Source organism: Triticum urartu, chromosome 3 (genome assembly GCF_003073215.2).
Source record: "Triticum urartu cultivar G1812 chromosome 3, Tu2.1, whole genome shotgun sequence".
In the NCBI taxonomy this organism is placed as follows: domain Eukaryota; kingdom Viridiplantae; phylum Streptophyta; class Magnoliopsida; order Poales; family Poaceae; genus Triticum; species Triticum urartu.
In genome coordinates, this window is record NC_053024.1 from 596,090,632 (window position 1) to 596,110,486 (window position 19,855).

The 19,855-nt window shown below is 45.0% G+C and overlaps 1 protein-coding gene across 1 annotated transcript; it reads left to right on the top strand.

Annotated features, from left to right (window-relative positions):
* The first annotated feature begins 8,406 nt into the window (after positions 1-8,406).
* Positions 8,407-9,351, top strand: LOC125548796 (zinc finger protein ZAT18-like). The gene has a single exon (XM_048712337.1). It carries the CDS (start codon positions 8,631-8,633, stop codon positions 9,204-9,206), a length of 576 nt encoding a protein of 191 aa, XP_048568294.1. The 5' UTR covers positions 8,407-8,630; the 3' UTR covers positions 9,207-9,351.
* The last annotated feature ends 10,504 nt before the right edge of the window (positions 9,352-19,855 follow it).

A 19,855-nucleotide genomic window follows, 5' to 3' on the forward strand; every position in this document is an offset into this window, starting at 1 on the left:
ATGATCACCATCGTCACCGGCGCGGCACCTTGATCTCCATCGTAGCATCGTTGTCGTCTCGCCAATCTTATGCTTCCACGACTATCGCTACCGCTTAGTGATAAAGTAAAGCATTACAGCGTGATTGCATTGCATACAATAAAGCGACAACCATATGGCTCCTGCCAGTTGCCGATAACTCGGTTACAAAACATGATCATCTCATACAATAAAATTCAGCATCATGTCTTGACCATATCACATCACAACATGCCCTGCAAAAACAAGTTAGACGTCCTCTACTTTGTTGTTGCAAGTTTTACGTGGCTGCTACGGGCTTAAGCAAGAACCAATCTCACCTACGCATCAAAACCACAACGATAGTTTGTCAAGTTGGTGCTGTTTTAACCTTCGCAAGGACCGGGCGTAGCCATACTCGGTTCAACTAAATTTGGAGAAACTGTCACCCGCAAGCCACCTATGTGCAAAGCACGTCGGGAGAACCGGTCTCGCGTAAGCGTACGCGTAATGTCGGTCCGGGCCGCTTCATCCAACAATACCGCCGAACCAAAGTATGACATGCTGGTAAGCAGTATGACTTATATCGCCCACAACTCACTTGTGTTCTACTCGTGCATATAACATCAACACATAAAACCTAGGCTCGGATGCCACTGTTGGGGAACGTAGTAATTTCAAAAAAATTCCTACGCACACGCAAGATCATGGTGATGCATAGCAACGAGAGGGGAGAGTGTGATCTACGTACCCTTGTAGACCGACAGCGGAAGCGTTAGCACAACGCGGTTGATGTAGTCATACGTCTTCACGGCCCGACCGATCAAGCACCGAAACTACGGCACCTCCGAGTTTTAGCACATGTTCAGCTCGATGACGATCCCCGGACTCCGATCCAGCAAAGTGTCGGGGAAGAGTTCCGTCAGCACGACGGCGTGGTGACGATCTTGATGTACTACCGTCGCAGGGCTTCGCCTAAGCACCGCTACAATATTATCGAGGATTATGGTGGAAGGGGGCACCGCACACGGCTAAGAATATGATCACGTGGATCAACTTGTGTGTCTATGGGTGCCCCCTGCCCCCGTATATAAAGGAGTGGAGGAGGGGAGGTGCGGCCAGCCCCAAGGGGTGCGCTTGGAGGAGTCCTACTCCTACCGGGAGTAGGACTCCCCCCTCTCTTGCCTTGTTGGAGAAGGAAAGGGGGAGGGAGAAGAGGAAAGGGGGGCGCCGCCCCCCCTTCCTTGTCCTATTCGGACTAGGGGGGGAGGGGACGCGCGGCCTGGCCTGGCCGGCCCCTCTCTCTTTCCCGTATGGCCCAATAAGGCCCAATACTTCTCCCGGGGGGGGGGGGGTTCCGGTAACCCCCGGTACTCCGGTAAAATACCGATTTTCACCCGGAACAATTCCGATGTCCAAATATAGGCTTCCAATATATCGATCTTTATGTCTCGACCATTTCGAGACTCCTCGTCATGTCCGTGATCACATCCGGGACTCCGAACTAACTTCGGCACATCAAAATGCATAAACTCATAATAACTGTCATCGTAACGTTAAGCGTGCGGACCCTACGGTTCGAGAACAATGTAGACATGACTGAGACAAATCTCCGGTCAATAACCAATAGCGGGACCTGGATGCCCATATTGGCTCCTACATATTCTACGAAGATCTTTATCGGTCAGACCGCATAACAACATACGTTGTTCCCTTTGTCATCGGTATGTTACTTGCCCGAGATTCGATCGTCGGTATCTAATACCTAGTTCAATCTCGTTACCGGCAAGTCTCTTTACTCGTTCCGTAATACATCATCTCGCAACTAACTCATTAGTTGCAATGCTTGCAAGGCTTATGTGATGTGCATTACCGAGAGGGCCCAGAGATACCTCTCCGACAATCGGAGTGACAAATCCTAATCTCGAAATACGCCAACCCAACATGTACCTTTGGAGACACCTGTAGAGTACCTTTATAATCACCCAGTTACGTTGTGACGTTTGGTAGCACACAAAGTGTTCCTCCGGTAAACGGGAGTTGCATAATCTCATAGTCATAGGAACATGTATAAGTCATGAAGAAAGCAATAGCAACATACTAAACGATCGGGTGCTAAGCTAATGGAATGGGTCATGTCAATCAGATCATTCACCTAATGATGTGATCCCGTTAATCAAATAACAACTCTTTGTCCATGGTTAGGAAACATGACCATCTTTGATTAACGAGCTAGTCAAGTAGAGGCATACTAGTGACACTCTGTTTGTCTATGTATTCACACATGTATTATGTTTCCGGTTAATACAATTCTAGCATGAATAATAAACATTTATCATGAAATAAGGAAATAAATAATAACTTTATTATTGCCTCTAGGGCATATTTCCTTCATCTTCTGGTCCAAAAAAATCATCGTGAAAGTTTTATTCCATTTGGACTCCGTTTGGTATACCTTTTCTGTAGAACTCAAAAACAAGGAAAAAACAGAAAGTGGCACTAGGCTCTAGGTTAATAGGTTAGTCCCAAAAATAATATAAAATAGCATATTAATGCATATAAAACATCCAAAACAGATAATATAATAGCATGGGACAATAAAAAATTATAGATACGTTGTAGACGTATCAGGTATCCGCAAGTTGATTGCCAAAACATAAATCAAGTGATATCAATAGATTACCCCATTGTCACCATGGATATCCTCAAGCAAGGTATACATCAGATGATCTCAAATCCAAAGTATTCAATCTGATAACGAAGAAAACTCGAAGAGCAAGATTCAATTCACGACAAAAGAGATAGAGGGGAAGACACCATATGATCCAACTATATTAGCAATGCTCATGGTACATAAAGATCGTGTCCTATCAAGATCACGAGAGAGAGGGGGGAGAGAGAGTGAGAGAGATCAAGCACATAGGTACTGGTACATACTCTCAGCCCCGGGGTGAACTACTTCCTCCTCATCATGGAGGCAACGGGGATGATAAGGATGGCCTTTGGTGATGACTTCCCCACTCCGGTTGGGTGCTAAAACAGGGATCCAGATGAGATCGCCTCGGAACAGAGGCTTGCGACGGTAGAAAAACTCATCTAGGTCAACTTTCGAAGGCTTCTGGATTTGTAGGATTTTCAGCGTTGGAATCACGCTAGCCGGGTTCCCGAGGGACCCACAAACTCAGATGGTATGCTCCTAGGGGGCGCTTGCTGAGCTTGTAGCTACCCTAGGTCCCTTTCCTTTCATAAAAAATCACCATAAATTTTTATCGCGTTTAGACTTCATTTGGTATGGTTTTTTGCGAAACAAAGAATTAGACAAAAAAAACATGAACTCGCACTGAGCACTAGATTAACTAGATAATTCCCCGCGCATTGCTGCAGAAATTCAAAGTAGCATATAGGGTCAACATACATACACTACTAGGGAAAAGCCTATACACAGAATCTTACCAGCAGCGCACTTTAAAATCAGGCGCTGCTGCTAAGTAGCAGTAGTGCGGGTTTTTACCCCTCGCTACTACTAAGTTGATAGCAGTAGCGCTGGTTTTTTACCCTCGCTACTACTAAGCGGTCTCTACCGTGCCCCCGGGACATGCCATAGTAGTAGTGCGGGTTTTTAACCCTCGCTACTACTAAGTTGATAGTAGTAGTGCGGGTTTTTAACCACACACATCCATCAGGTCATCTACAAAAAACAGTGGGATTGCAGAAAACACAACGAACAGATCCATGGGGGCAGCCTGATGAGTAATGTTTCCCGACAGTCGGGAGTTTTCTCTTTTTAACCGACCTGCACGCATGCATATGGAATATAAACAACACATGAAGAATTCATCTGCCCTACACATAGATCGACATCCCTCATGCCATCGTGGAGGAATGACGAAGGGCGCAAAAGCCATGAGGTTCATCCTACAACAGCGTAGATGAATACATGATCATTGGGTCTGGGGGCATTGATCTCTCCTGCCACGAAAACGATGGCATGGATCTGACGCGAGCGCCAACGCTGGAAGCAGAGAAGAGCCCGGGCGTGCTCGAAGGATGAGGCATCATCAATTCCAGGAAGCGTGGTCTAGAGGCAGTGACCTAGTGCGGGAGGAGGCGTGGGAGGAACGCGGGGGAGGAGGTGACCATATATACACATGGGAAAAAAGAGAGAAGTCGCCATAAATTTGGGGTGGAAGGAAGGGGAAGGGAGGGGAAGCGAAGGAGGCCATCCTGCTTGTCTGGCTTCCCCTGCTTCCAATTGTCGTTCATGGCCTCGGGGTGAATTTACTGTCAAGAAAATAAATCGTGGAGGATTGTGATGACAGGGCAGGCTGCATGGGTTATTGGGAAAGCTTTGTACACGTGGGTCCTACATATGACATGGATAGGCTGCATGTGGAGATAAATAGGATAGTGGGGTGAACTTCTTAAGTATATAGGATATGTTAGTTCATAAAAGTAATATAAAAGTGCACCGAAACCATGTAAAACTCATATAAATATGGCATGAATACTCCATAAATTATAGATACATTGGAAACATATCACTTAGCACTTCGCTTAGTGCTCAATTCATAAGCCTTAGTTATTGCACTTTGGATGGCAAATAGAGTAATGATGAGGACTTTATAAGAAGATACAAATGAGAAAGTCTCGCATCAATGTAGCTGATCGTTTGGCAATGGAGAGGCCTAACAATTGATATCAATGCGAGGAGTAGGAATTGCCATGCAACGGATGCACTAAATTTATAAGGGTATGGAAGCTCTCCTAACCCAACTAAGTGGGGGTGCATCCAACTTGATCGCTCACATCCTCGGGCATTTGAGGAAGCTCATCATTGGAAAATGCAAGTCAAGTTCTCATAATGTAAAAATCTCAGTAGCATAAGAAAATTAAGAATATAAAAACTCTCGACATGAAGTACATGGTGCTACTTTGAAGCACAAGTGTGTATAAAGGATAGTAGTGTGCCCCCTCTCTTTTTTTCCCTCATTTTTTGTGGGATCTTTTGGCCTCTCTTTTTTATCTCACATTTAGAGGCACACTCTAATGGACATCGAACTTTTTTTACTTCCTCAAAAATGAAACATAATGACTACAAATGAATGCCTTCGGTAGTGTATCAGGATATGCAATGATCTAGAGTAACATGTAAAATAATGATGAATAGTGGCCTTGCCACAATTATAATATTAGTTCTATATGATCATGCAAAGCAAAATAACAAGAAAAACATAAGTCATGTAATGAAGAGTAACAGTTAAAGCAACTAAACCATGGATTTTTTTTTTGAACGAAAGGGGGGTCGCCCCCCCCCCCCCCCCCCCCCGCCCCATTTTATTGAAGCAGAGCACGAAACAGTTCACAGATTACACGATCAGAAACGACGATCATCCAAAGCATCAAGCTCAAAGTAAAGCGCATACAGCTAGAAAGACTACGAACCAAGTCCAGGACGCAAGCTACAGAAGTTTTAGACTGAGTTAATCAGAAGGGAACCAACACAAAACAGGACATCAAAAGAAGATCAGCTGCCGCTCTTTTCCCTTCGATGCCCCTGATCATTCAGTTGGTCGCCCCAAGTCTCATCTCCAGGCGATCCGGAGGAGTTCCCCACGTCGCTTGTCCAATAGCAAGATGCATCGTTGTAGTAGGTCTGCTTGCCCATCGTCGCAGAGAACCTTTCACTGGTGCAAATAACAGCTTAGTTTTGTAAGAATGCAATTCACATTCCTCCACTTGCGCCCCTGAAAACAGAATTCATTTCTTAGTCTCCACAACCATGGATTTTTTTTTAATGTGCACATGAATTTAACGGGTCTCTATGTCATTTGGCGCAATAGATTAACTAGTATCCATTAAAAGCTGAGCTAAACCTACGAAAACAGCGTATATTCAACAATCTAATCAAAGATTCTGGAAGTACTGAACCACACAAAGCACCAACCGGGTCGGACCGTTCAGGGACCCCACACACAGTCACACATGTAGGGTCAGAAACCGAGGATACATGTCAAGATCATATACCATCGTTTGGACCGAGAAGAATTTCTGCTCCTTGTTGCTCGTTTCCGCCGGCTTGCAAAACACTGGAGTTGATCAAAATCCATATCCTGATATTGAACTTTCTAGTCTTCTTTTGTGTTTGAGAGGGGATGTCCTTTTTAGTTGGAAATAGAGGCTCTAATCCTGGTCCTGGCCACGTTGTAAGCCACGTCCCGGTTTAGCAATTCTGTAATCTACTCTATCGTTGGGAAATATTTTTTGAAGAAATGGATAAAAATGAATATATCTAGATCTAAAATATTTCTAGATACAACCATTTCTATTTTCTGGTGGAGGGGGTCCTTTTAACATTTTCTTAGTGCAAATTATGTAATATACCTTTTTTAAACAAAACCCGGTAATGTACTGTATTGGGCCACGAAGGAAGGGGCCCATTTGATGAGCTGACGACCGACCGACGAGGAGGAACCCTCTCCTATTGGGCTATAAGCCTGGGAGCAAAGCCGGCCCAACTTATTCTTTCTTCAAATCCCTCCCGAAAGAAAAGAAAAGGTGTCATACTCATACAAAAATCTACATCTCCCGAGGGTTTCCAAATCCCGGTCAACTTTCACATGGAGCAATCAGCTGTCACTAGTGGCGCTCAGCCGCTCACTCATGGCAAACAAATGAATTTCTTTACCGCAAAAATAATAATAATACGAATTTCTTCTCGTCGTCTGAAAGCTCAAACGGGCGAAAGCAGTAGTGTGTACACTAGAGGCGATACACGCGGCCGATTCTTGGCAAGCGGACAGATAAACCTAGTGAAAAATGTGAGTTGTGCACCTCGCCCCAAAAAAAAGTGAGTTTCGCATCCATCATCTGGAATCTATATCGATCTACCTCCGAGCATTTCGAACACGTGTGAACTCGTGTGGAAGCCATCCTCGAGCCGAAACCTTCAGGTCAGATTTGCTCACGCGCGCGCCAAGTGTTCGGTTCACCTAAGCGCGCACGCAGCATGAAAAATCTTGTCATTTCCCACACACGACAACCAAAAGAGAAGTTCGGCGCATGGTAATTCACCATGCACCACCTCGCAGTTCACCCGCTCCTCTGACCGCGACAGCACCGGCAACTCAGCGACGGCTTCCGTTCCGTCTCAACGACGGCAGAGCAGAGGAGAAGCAGGTGCATATCCAAATCCAACCACTCGGAGCAACAGTGTCGTACAAGCTTAACAATAATAATAATCTTTACTATTTTGCCTTGCCAGTCACTCGCAGCAGCCAGCGTGACCTGACCCGACGTCCCCATCATCCGCTTACCGGATAAAGATCCTAGTACCGGTGGGCGGGGCAGTGGCATGGCATGGCATCCATATCATATCACCACCCCGCCTCTGACCAGAGCTGTGCGTGGCCGGCTGGTGCACTCTTCCTTCCACGCGTTTCCCCGGAAACACTCCAAGAATTCGCTTCGCGAGCTGCCACTCTGCTTTCCGCCCAAGAAATGGCAAGTACACGGCACAAAAGTCAAGGGCTTCGCGCTGGATCTTCACTTCACACCAGCGAGCGGGTGACGGAACGGTTCCCCGCACTTTTCCCGCGCCCGTGGCTTCGCGCACCCGCGCATCACACCTGACGTCCCGCGCGGGATTCCGCCGCCGCCGCCGCCGCCGTGTGGGTTCGCGCGATCGACGTGGCCCGCCCGCCGGCCGCGCAGCTAAGATGTTGGCCACACACTTGGCTCGGTCGCCCGCCCAAATCCCAGTCCAGCTGGCGCCGTCGTCTAGCCTCTAGCGTGCGGGAACGGCCACTGCGCTTTTCGTTCGTCAGGATATGCACGTCCACGCGCGCACGGAATATACTACTTAGTCAAGATACACACGTACGTAGGTGTGCGTCGGAACAGATAGACAAGTCACAGGTGGATCGACGAGAACAAGTAACGAATGAACGCAAAAAAAAAAAAGAGAACAAGTAACGAACAATCGCCGGAGTCACGGAGGGCGCACCGTCTTGTTCGAAAAATGTGGAGAACCGCGGCGTGGCGTCACACGAAACTTTCCGCGTTTCACTCGTGAAGAAAAGCAAACGTCGACCACTCCACAACTCTCTACAGTCACGTACGCCGCCACGCAACGCAGCCAGCCTCCCGGTCGCTTTTACGTACGCGCGTACGTGTAGCCGCGCGCGTCAGTACGTGGGTCGATCGATCGACGAGATGGCGATGCGAGGTCGACGAGCGATTAGCTAACCATCGCCATCGCTCTCCCGTGATCTCGATCAGCTTCTGGAACGGCGGAAAAGCAAGCAAACTTTTTATTGCCTAAGCCTAACCATGTGCCCCGACGCGCCACGCCCATGCTTGAACGAGCGAGCGAGCGCGACCGCGTGCGTGCACGTTTCTTTCTTCGTGGCCAAGCCTAGGTTGAGTCTGAGTGGCTCCACTGCCATTGGCTAGCTCGCACGCACACACGCACGCACGCACGTCCGGCTTTGACGTGAACAACTCTCCTTCTCTGCGAGATCAGCCACCCGCAACTCCTACCGGTCGTACGTATATATGCGCCCCTGCGTGCGCGTGACTGGAATTTCAGCTCGCCGGTGGGAAGAAAAGGGTTACAAGGATCGATCTCGACCGTGATGACACTGACGAGGGAGGAGGCGCACGAGAGCAAGGAGATGGAGAGCCTGCGGGTGCACGCCGACGCGCTGCTCTCGCTGTCCTCGCCCGCCGCGTCGTCCACGGCGCCGGCGGGCAGCAAGCCGGCGACGACGGCGGCGGGCAGGAGGGCGCTGGCGGCGGAGGGCGTGTTCGAGTGCAAGACGTGCAGCAGGCGGTTCACGTCGTTCCAGGCGCTGGGCGGGCACCGCACCAGCCACACGCGGCTGCAGGCGCGGATGCTGCTGCACGATCAGGCCGCCGACGTCCCGGGCGCCGCCGAGAGGGACAGGGCGCGGGTGCACGAGTGCGCCGTCTGCGGGCTCGAGTTCTCCATGGGCCAGGCGCTGGGCGGCCACATGCGCCGGCACAGGGGCGAGGCGCCGCCGGGGCCGTCGACGTCGTCGTCGGCCGCCGTGCACGGCGACGCCAGCTCCGGCGCGACGCAGCAGCAGGAGGTCATGCCCGACCTGAACTACCCGCCGATGGACGACTGCGGCGGCGAATCCTCGGCCGACCGCAGCTCCGAGCATCAGCTGCTTGATCTGCTTGTATAGCCTCATAACAGATTAAAGAACATACTTGTATAGGATGTGCATACATACATGATGATAGATGATTCCGTGCTGTACATGGAAGGCTTGATTTATTTGTTTAATTATTAAGACATGGATGGAGTTTAATTAGATTGCTAACTAGCTACATGATGATTGAGTAATTTTCCAGGAAAAGATGGTTGAGAAATTTTAGAACGTAATCCTTGACATGTCGTTAGCTGCAGCCTGTAGATCAGCAGGCTCTCTTCCGAATTCCGATTGTTGTTTTTATTCTCTTTTACTCCCTCCATTTCTAAATATAAGTCTTTTTAGACATTTCATGGATGTATGTAGATAAATTTTAGAGTGTAGATTTTGCTTTGTATGTAGTCGCTTGTTGCAATCTCTAGAAAGGGGAACGAAAGGAGTAGATTCCATGTTCTTTATTAGTCTTGCTATTTATTTCCGAAGACACAAACGGTGTCTAACTGAATGAGCACCGACTATGTGATGATTGAGTAAAATTCGAGAACGATCATGACATACTATTGCACAGTGTTCTTTAAACTAGATGCCTGTATTTGCACATATATGCTTCGATGTTGTTAATTTGTTCAGTCAAAATTCTCATTTTTCATGTCTGTGGGCTATCTAGGAGGTGCTAGTATTTTCCATCGGAAAAACAAGCTCAGCGTATTGACCTTCTCCTCCCTCAAACTCGGCCGTGCCTCTCGTGTGAGTTTGTCTTACCTTTGTTGATGTGCATGTTCAAGATTGTAATGAAAAATCAGGTGGGGTGATCGCCCTCTTGTATTTAGCTCAAAAGGGATTATGGCTTGTACTCTCTCCGTTTCTTTTTAGTCGGCATATAAGTTTTGTCCGAAGTCAAGTATCTTTATTTAAATCAAACTTATAAAAAAATATCAACATTCATAATGTCAAATCAATATTTTTAAATTTATTATAAAATATAGTTTCATAAAATATATATTTTGTATTGTATATATTGATTTTTTTTAAAATAAATTTGGTCAAACTTTACAGACTTTGACTTGACACAAATCTAATACGCGAAGTAAAAAGGACCAAAGGGAGTAAAATTTGACAAAGATGCTAAAAATCTGACATTTTCATGGCAATTTATGTTGACACGAGGATGGCAAATTTAGTTTGCAAACACACCGATTTTCTGTCAACAAATAAATTGAGAGAGATTTGCCATGCTTGCCAACCATAGTTGTCATCTTCAATGAACATAATTTTTCGTGAAAAACGTTTGAATTGCCATGTGTAAAAACCCGATGTTCACATGATATTCTGTTCCAAATTTTACTTTATGTTTCAAGAGTGAGAGAGGCCGCTACTGTTTTTTTACAGTAGGCGTGCACAACCTATCATTATAAGCACTTTCAAGAGACTGAACCGGTAGATCTTATGATTAACAAAGTCATCACAGGCACTTAATAGTTGATGGGCATGTCATACCACTAAAGAATAGCGTCAGAAAGTCTGAAACAAATCTAGGAAATATGCCAGCACCCATGCAAGTCTAGGACTTATACCTGAGTGGGTTGGTTCCATGAAAGTAGTTAGGCTGGTCGTAATGGGAGTATCATAGGTAGTATCATGCATGCCAACTAAGCAATTTTGATGAAGTGGTATGGAATTAAATGAAGAAAGAGAGGCTTAAGTATCATATCATGATACCGTATCATATTAAATGTTATGCTACTTTGTGTCATGTATGACAATAAATGTACTCCTATATGATACCAACATATGATAATATGCATTAGGTATGTAGTATCATACGCTAGTATCATATGTATGATACTACTCTATGATACTCCTCATTATAACCAGCCTTAGACCATCTAAAGTATGCTTAGTTCACCATTAAAAAACTACATTTATTACTCAAAACACGCCCACGTCATGTACGAATATAGGTCTTACAAATTGAGACCATCTAACCAAGTCTCAAGCCAAGACATTAGTTTATCTACTAGACTTCATAATTAACAAAGTCGCCACAAACACTTCATAGTTGACGGGCATGCTATACCACAATGTAGCGACCAGACCTCAAACAGTCTGATCTCTGTGCATCAGTGTCATCCCTGGATCGGTAATGCTGACACATACAGAACTTGAGGATTTATAACATAATAGCAATCACACACTTATTACATCGGATCTCTCAAAAGTGAACTTATTACAATAGATATGGCTTAAGGCCATCTAATACGATAACAGCGGAAGGTTTGGAAGATAAAGTAAGTCCATCAACTCCAACGGCATCACTGAGTGAAAGACAACGACCTATGGCTCCTTACTCGTCGTCTGAAAAGTCTGCAACATGATACCTTGCAGCCCGAAATGGGTCAGCACATGGAATATGCTGGCAATGTAACACAAGAAAGTAATGAACATGATAAGGCTATCACTACATGCATATTCGGCTGGTGGAGGCTGTATGGTTAATATGTTTTGCGAAAAGCCAATTTTTCCCAACAACAAAGGAATACATTTTATTTAACTAACATAGTGGTTGTTAAACATTGAGAAGGTTCACCCAACTCAATCCCGATTAAACATCATCATTAAACCCAATCAAATTATATTAAGAGTGATGAGATCCACATGATAATCCAAGAACTAGATACTCAAGATGTCTATAACCAGGGACACGGCTAACCATGATTAGTTTGTACACTATGCAGAGGTTTGTGCACTTTTCCCCACAAGACTCGATCTCCTCCGTTGGATTTCTCGCACTACAAGGTGTTTGAGAAACGGATGACCGAGACACAGTCTTTCCGAAGAGGTCCCCTTAACCGATAGATAGGCCTGTACACCTATAATCCCCTACATCTGCTAGCCCATCATGGAAAGGTTTCCCACAACTTACTCAACTATGCCAGAGCCCATAATGGCATGTGGCTGCACACGGAAGTTTCTAGCATGAATAATCTTATGATCCCTTTGAGCCTGGGTGGCAGTCCATAGGAGAATCACACGGTACCCCGGGATTTCCAGAAATACAGGCAACACTGGGTTCCCCAGGTGCCTCAGTCCATCCAGATGTGTATTAAAGTTGCCACCTTAAGTTAACCATTAATTAACAATACTCACATCTGTCATGAATACACTCAAACCCAAACCACGTCTACGAGCATAGCATAGCAAAATAAGCAACGTAGAAGTAACTCCCAAAGGTTTGGTAATAAACAGGACAGTAGGTACTACCTCATCTACTTCCCATAACCCACAATTTAATCAGATCCTAACCATGCAATTGTTTGAGGATTGATCTAATGTAATAAAACTGGGTAGTAAATAGGTATGATCAAAGTGTTACTTGCCTTGCTGATGATCCGTGAAACCTAGAGACTCGTAGTAGCACGCTTCGCACTCCGGGTACTCTATCGCAATCAAACAAGCATACAATAAGTAATCAAGCAAAGATGCACGGGTAAAACTCAAATAAGAAGATATAACCAGAAAGTTCAACTTAAGAACTCTGGTTTGCAAAAAGAATCAAATCGAACGAAACAACAAAACTCAAACTGCGAAAGAAACAAGCTTCGATTACTAATATGGACTAAAGTCAAATTTTATAGCAGCAAAAACTTGTTTAAGTTGATTAAACAGAAAGAGGGCTTCGAGACGAAACTCTAGGCGCTTGAATCGCCTGATTCCGATAAACGAGCGAAAAGATAAACTAAAATGAAAATCGGATCAGAAATCGCGATCGAAAATAATCGCGAAAAATTCGAGAAAAAGAAAAACTGACGAATAAGCTAACGAACGAACGTTCGCTGTCTGCGGCTAAACGGTGAAAACTGTTCGTTAAAACAAACGAACGAACGGGCGTTCGCTAAATAACTAAACCAGAAAAAAATAAAAAAAATAAAAACTGATCTAAATAAAAAACAACCGCGGTTTGTTACAAAAAACCGACGGTTTTCTGACGAAAACCACGGCGGCGGCAGCGGCTACCTCGATGAATCCGGCGAGGGCGGCGGCGGGTCCGGCGGTGGTGGTCGGCGGCGACGGGCGGCGGGGCGACGGCGGCGGCGGCGGGTTCCGGCGATGGCGGCGCATGGCGACAGCGGCGCGGGTTCCGAGGCGGGGCTAGGGTTTCGGGTGCGGGGGCTGGAGGCTCGGGCCTTCGGCCTTTAAAGGGCCTACCGGGTACAGTGTCCCAGGCGGACACGACCCGGTTAGGTCGGTAACTTTTTTTAAAATAATTTCGCGCAGAAAAATGAATAAAAGAAATACTAAACAGATTTCAAAAATTCTGAAATAAATTTTCCCCGTCCTCTAAAAATCTACCGGACAAGGTGAACATTTATTTGGGACTCTAATGCAATTTTGAAAAACGCATATTTTCCTAATTCAAATAAAATAGCAATAAAACTCCGAATAAAAATCTTATTTGATTTTAATAATAAATCTCCAATATATCTTTATTTTGGGGAAGTCATTTTATCCCCTCTCTTTTATTTTTATAAAAAAATATTCAAAGAGAAAATAATTAAAATCAAACGATCCTGTTTTCAAAATTTGAGAAAACTCAAATATGAAAATAACAAAATCCTCAACTCTCTCCGTGGGTCCTTGAGTTGCGTAGAATTTCTAGGATCAAACCAAAATGCAATAAAATATGATATGCAATGATGATTCAATGTATAACATTCCAAATTGAAAATTTGGGATGTTACAAACCTAACCCCCTTAAGATGAATCTCGCCCTCGAGATTCGGGTTGGCTAGAAAATAGGTGAGGGTGATTCTTCCGTAGGTCTTCCTCCCGTTCCTAGGTGGCTTCATCCTCATTATGATGGCTCCACTGAACCTTACAAAACTTGATAACCTTGCTGCGTGTGACTCGGCTGGCAAAATCAAGAATCTTGACTGGTTTCTCCTCATAGGTCAAGTCGCTATCTAACTGAATCGCTTCCAGTGCCACTGTATCTCTCAGAGGGGTATCAACCATCTCTACGTGGCACTTCTTCAACTGAGAAACGTGGAACACATCATGAACTCCTGATAATCCTTCGGGCAATTCCAACTTGTAAGCAACTTCTCCCATACGTTCCAAAAAATTGTATGGTCCCACAAAACGTGGTGCTAACTTTCCCTTAACTCCAAAATGCTTCACTCCTCGAAGTGGTGATACACAAAGATACACTCTGTCTCCAACTACATAAACTATCTCCTTGCGTTTAGAATCCGCATAGCTCTTCTGCCTGGACTAAGCTACCTTGAGTCTATCGTGAATCTAGCCTTTCTTGCAACCATTTAGTTTCTAAGTACTTATGCCTCTTGCAATATCTATCTCCCCTATTTGGTGTGTACTTGCAAACCCAATGCACTCCACAAAAATTGACATGTTTATAGGAGACATTTTCATCATAACTAGTGCAATCATCATTAGTACTATAGATATTCAAGGGATTCATACTAACAATATTGCAATCATGCTCATCATTCAAATATTTAGTGCCAAACATTCTAATGCATTCTTCTTCTAACACTTTGGCACAATTTTCCTTTCCATCATACTCACGAAAGATATTAAAAAGATGAAGCGTATGAGGCAAACTTAATTCCATTTTTTGTAATTTTCTTTTATAAACTAAACTAGTGATAAAACAAGAAACTGAAAGATTCGATTTCAAGATCTAAAGATATACCTTCAAGCGCTAACCTCCCCGGCAATGGCGCCAGAAAAGAGCTTGATGTCTACTACACAACCTTCTTCTTGTAGACGTTGTTGGGCCTCCAAGTGCAGAGGTTTGTAGGACAGTAGTAAATTTCCCTCAAGTGGATGACCTAAGATTTATCAATCCGTGGGAGGCGTAGGATGAAGATGGTCTCTCTCAAACAACCCTGCAACCAAATAACAAGGAGTCTCTTGTGTCCCCAACACACCCAATACAATGGTAAATTGTATAGGTGCACTAGTTCGGCGAAGAGATGATGATACAAGTGCAATATGGATGGTAGATATATATTTTTGTAATCTGAAAATATAAAACAACAAGGTAACTAATGATAAAAGTGAGCGCAAACGGTATTGCAATGCTAGGAAACAAGGCCTAGGGTTCATACTTTCACTAGTGCAAGTTCTCTCAACAATAATAACATAATTGGATCACATAACTATCCCTCAACGTGCAACAAAGAGTCACTCCAAAGTCACTAATAGCGGAGAACAAACGAAGAGATTATGGTAGGGTACGAAACCACCTCAAAGTTATCCTTTCTGATCAATCTATCATAGAGTTCGTACTAGAATAACACCTTAAGACACAAATCAACCAAAACCCTAATGTCACCTAGATACTCCAATGTCACCTCAAGTATCTATGGGTATGATTATACAATATGCACCACACAATCTCAGATTCATCTATTCAAACCAACACAAAGTACTTTAAAGACCCAAAGTTTCTACCGGAGAGTCAAGACAAAAACGTGTGCCAACCCCTATGCATAGGTTCATGGGCGGAACCCGCAAGTTGATCACCAAAACATACATCAAGTGAATCAATAGAATAACCCATTGTCACCACGGTTATCCCACGCAAGACATACATCAAGTGTTCTCAAATCCTTAAAGACTCAATCCGATAAGATAACTTCAAAGGGAAAACTCAATCCATTACAAGAGAGTAGAGGGGGAGAAACATCATAAGATCCAACTATAATAGCAAAGCTCGCGATACATCAAGATCGTACCACCTCAAGAACACAAGAGAGAGAGAGAGAGAGATCAAACACATAGCTACTGGTACATACCCTCAGCCCCGAGGGAGAACTACTCCCTCCTCGTCATGGAGAGCACCGGGATGACGAAGATAGCCACCGGAGAAGGATTTCCCCCTCCGGCAGGGTGCCGGAACAGGTCTAGATTGGTTTTCGGTGGCTACGGAGGTTTCTGGCGGCGGAACTCCCGATCTATTGTGCTCCCCGATGTTTTTAGGGTATATGGGTATATATGGGAGGAAGAAGTATGTCGGTGGACCTCCGGGCTGTCCACGAGGCAGGGGGGTGGGCGCGCCCCCCACCCTTGTGGGCAGCCTGGGACTCTCCTGGTCCAACTCCGATACTCCGTGGGCTTCTTCTGGTCCAGAAATAAGTTCCGTGAAATTTCAGGTCAATTGGACTCCGTTTGATTTTTCTTTTCTGTGATACTCTAAAACAAGGAAAAAACAGAAACTGGCACTGGGCTATAGGTTAATAGGTTATTCCCAAAAATCATATAAAATAGCATATAAATGCATATTAAACATCCAAGGTTGATAATATAATAGCATGGAACAATAAAAAATTATAGATACGTTGGAGACGTATCAATCGGCAATGGTTGTAGCAATCCTGCTGGCTTCTGATGCTAAGCCTTCACTCTCTGACATACATCAGAAACTGCTACATACTCCGCAATATCCTTCTTCATTTCGGTCCACCAGAAACTATCCTTCAAATCCAGGTACATTTTAGTATTTCCTGGGTGAATCGAATATGGCGAATCATGGGCCTCCTGCAAAATCAGCTTCCCGATCTCTTGATCATTTGGCACATATACGTGGTCCTCAAACCATAAGGTATTGTGCTCATCCTCACGAAATCCTATAGCCTTTCCTTTGCTCATCCTTTTCTTTATCTCGGCTATCTCCTTGTCCGTCTTCTGAGCTTCTATGATCTTATCCATCAAAGTAGACTGAATCTCCAATGCTGCTACATAGCCTCTCGGAACTATCTCTAAACATAGCTCGCGAAGATCCTCTGCTAACTCCTTGGGTAACTCAACGGTCATGAGTGTATTGACATGACTCTTGCGGCTCAACGCATCGGCTACTACATTAGCCTTTCCGGGATGATAGCGCAACTTCATATCATAATCCTTAATGAGTTCCAACCATCTCCTCTGCCTGAGATTCAACTCCTTCTGCGTGAAGATATACTTCAAACTCTTGTGATCCGTGTATACCTCACAATAGTTTCCGATGAGAAAATGTCTCCAAGTCTTCAACGCATGCACTACGGCTGCTAAACCCAAATCACGCGTAGCATAATTTAACTCATGGGGTTTAAGCTGTCGTGAGGCATATGATACAACTCTTCCCTCCTGCATAAGTACGGCTCCAAGTCCTCGACGAGAAGCGTCGCAATACATTTCATAATCCTTGCGCTGATATGGCAGAATCAACACTGGTGATGTAACCAAGCGTTTCTTCAACTCCTGAAAGCTGGCCTCACATTCCTCAGTCCATTTGAACTTGGTGTCCTTCTTTAACAACTCCGTCATAGGCTTTGCAATCTTCGAGAAATTTTCAATGAACCTCCGGTAGCATCCTGCGAGTCCAAGAAAACTCCAGATCTCTCCAACTGACGTGGGTGCCTCCCAATTTGTCACGGTGACAACTTTGGTGGGGTCTACCGCTATTCCTTCTCCGGATATAACATGTCCAAGGAATCCAACTTCCTTCAACCAAAAATTCACACTTGCTGAACTTGGCGTATAGCTAATGTTCTCTGAGCTTCCCAAGTACTAAACACAAATGCTCTTTATGCTCCTCTTCATTCTTCGAGTAGACCAGAATATTATCAATGAACACCACAACGAACTTATCCAAAAACTCCATAAACACCTTGTTCATCATGTTCATGAAATAGGCAGGAGCGTTAGTCAGGCCAAACGACATAACGGTATACTCATATAGCCCGTACCTCGTGGTAAAAGCTGTCTTAGGTATATCCTGCTCTCGAATCTTCAGTTGGTGGTACCCTGATCGCAGATCGATCTTGGAAAACATTTTAGCTCCTTGCAGCTGCTCAAACAAATCATTGATCATTGGCAGTGGGTACTTGTTCTTGATCGTCACCTTATTTAATCCTCAATAATCAACAACCATCCTCAACGATCCATCCTTCTTCTCCACTAGAAGTACTGGTGATCCCCAAGGTGACGAGCTTGGGCGAATATATCCTTTATCCAGTAACTCCTTAATCTGCTTCTTGATTTCCTCTAAATCCTATGCGGGCATCCTGTACGGTCTCTTAGATATTGGCCCTGTGCCTGTCAAAAGCTCAATCAAAAACTCGATGTCTCTATCCGGTGGCATGCCTGGCAACTCTTCTGGAAATACATCCGGGAAATCCTTCACCACTGGTACTTCCTCATGTACAACTCCTGATAAGGAATTTACTTGAGTCCTAATCGGCACATGCTGGGATACATACTTGATCCTTCTTCCTTCTTGGGTGGTGAGCAAAATCGACTTACTGGCGCAATCAATGTTTCCTCCATACATCGATAGCCAATCCATACCCAGAATCACATCCAAACCTTGCGACTCCAAAATTATCAGATCTGAGGGGAAAACATGCCTACCTATGGTCAATGGCATCTGAAAACATCCTTGGCTTGCCATATACTCTGCTCCTGGCGAGCTCACTAACATAGGTGTACTAAGAACTTTGGTGGGCAGTTTATACTTATCCACAAATCCCCTCGATATGTATGAATGCGATGCACCATTATCAAAAAGAACGACTGTAGTAAATGACTTAACCAAAAACTTACCTATTACTACATCTGGCTGGGCTTCAATCTCCTCCATGTTAACGTGGTTCACTTGTCCCCTGTTGAAAGGGTTGGCCTTCTTCCCAGAACTTTCATTGCTGTTTCCATTCTTAGCTTCAGGACATTCATTGGTGTAATGTCCAGTCTTCTGGCACTTGTAGCAAGTAACGTGGCTTAGATCTTTCTTGGCGGGTGTTGCTGGGTTGGAACGGTTCTGTCCGTTGCTTCCTCCATTACCATTCCCATTCTTGGGGCCACTATGGTTGTGCGAACTTCCTCCAGTGTGATTGTGACCTCCATGGTTATGCTGAAGGGGTCCTCCCGAGTTCGGGGAAAACGGGGTCTCTGCTGAGCTCCAGAATTATACTTCCCTTGTCCATACTTCCTCTTGCGGTTGTCAATCTGCTGCTGCTTCCCTTCAATCATGAGAGCTCTATCTACCAACTGTTGGTAGTTATTAAAGCTTGCTACCATCAACTGCATGCTCAGCTCATCATTCAGTCCTTCCAAAAACTTCTCCTGCTTAGTTGCATCCGTAGCAACGTCATCTGGGGCATAACGTGCTAGCTTGCTAAAATCATCCACATACTGGCCAACAGTGCGTCCTCCTTGGCGTAAGTTGCGGAACTCACGCTTCTTCATGGCCATAGCTCCTGCTGATACATGGGCTGTGCGAAAAGCCTGCTGAAACTGGTCTCACGTAACCGTGTCGATGGGATAGGTGACAGTGTAATTCTCCCACCATGCTGCTACGGGTCCATCAAGCTGATGTGAGGCAAAACGCACTCTTTCCGCATCTGTGCATCCTGCAGTGGTCAACTCCCTTCCAATCTTGCGGAGCCAATCATCTGCAACTATCGGCTCGGTGCTACTAGAGAACACCGGCGGATTCAGCCTTATAAAACGGGTTAAGTGATCAACAGGTGGTGGTGGTGGGTTGTTGTTGTTGTTGTTCCCCTGATTTTGATTCTGGACTAGTATCTGCATCAATGCATTCTGTTGCTGGATCAACTGAGTGAGCTCCGGTGGGAAAGCAAATCCATTGTCGCGTCTCGGAGGCATCTGATGGGTTT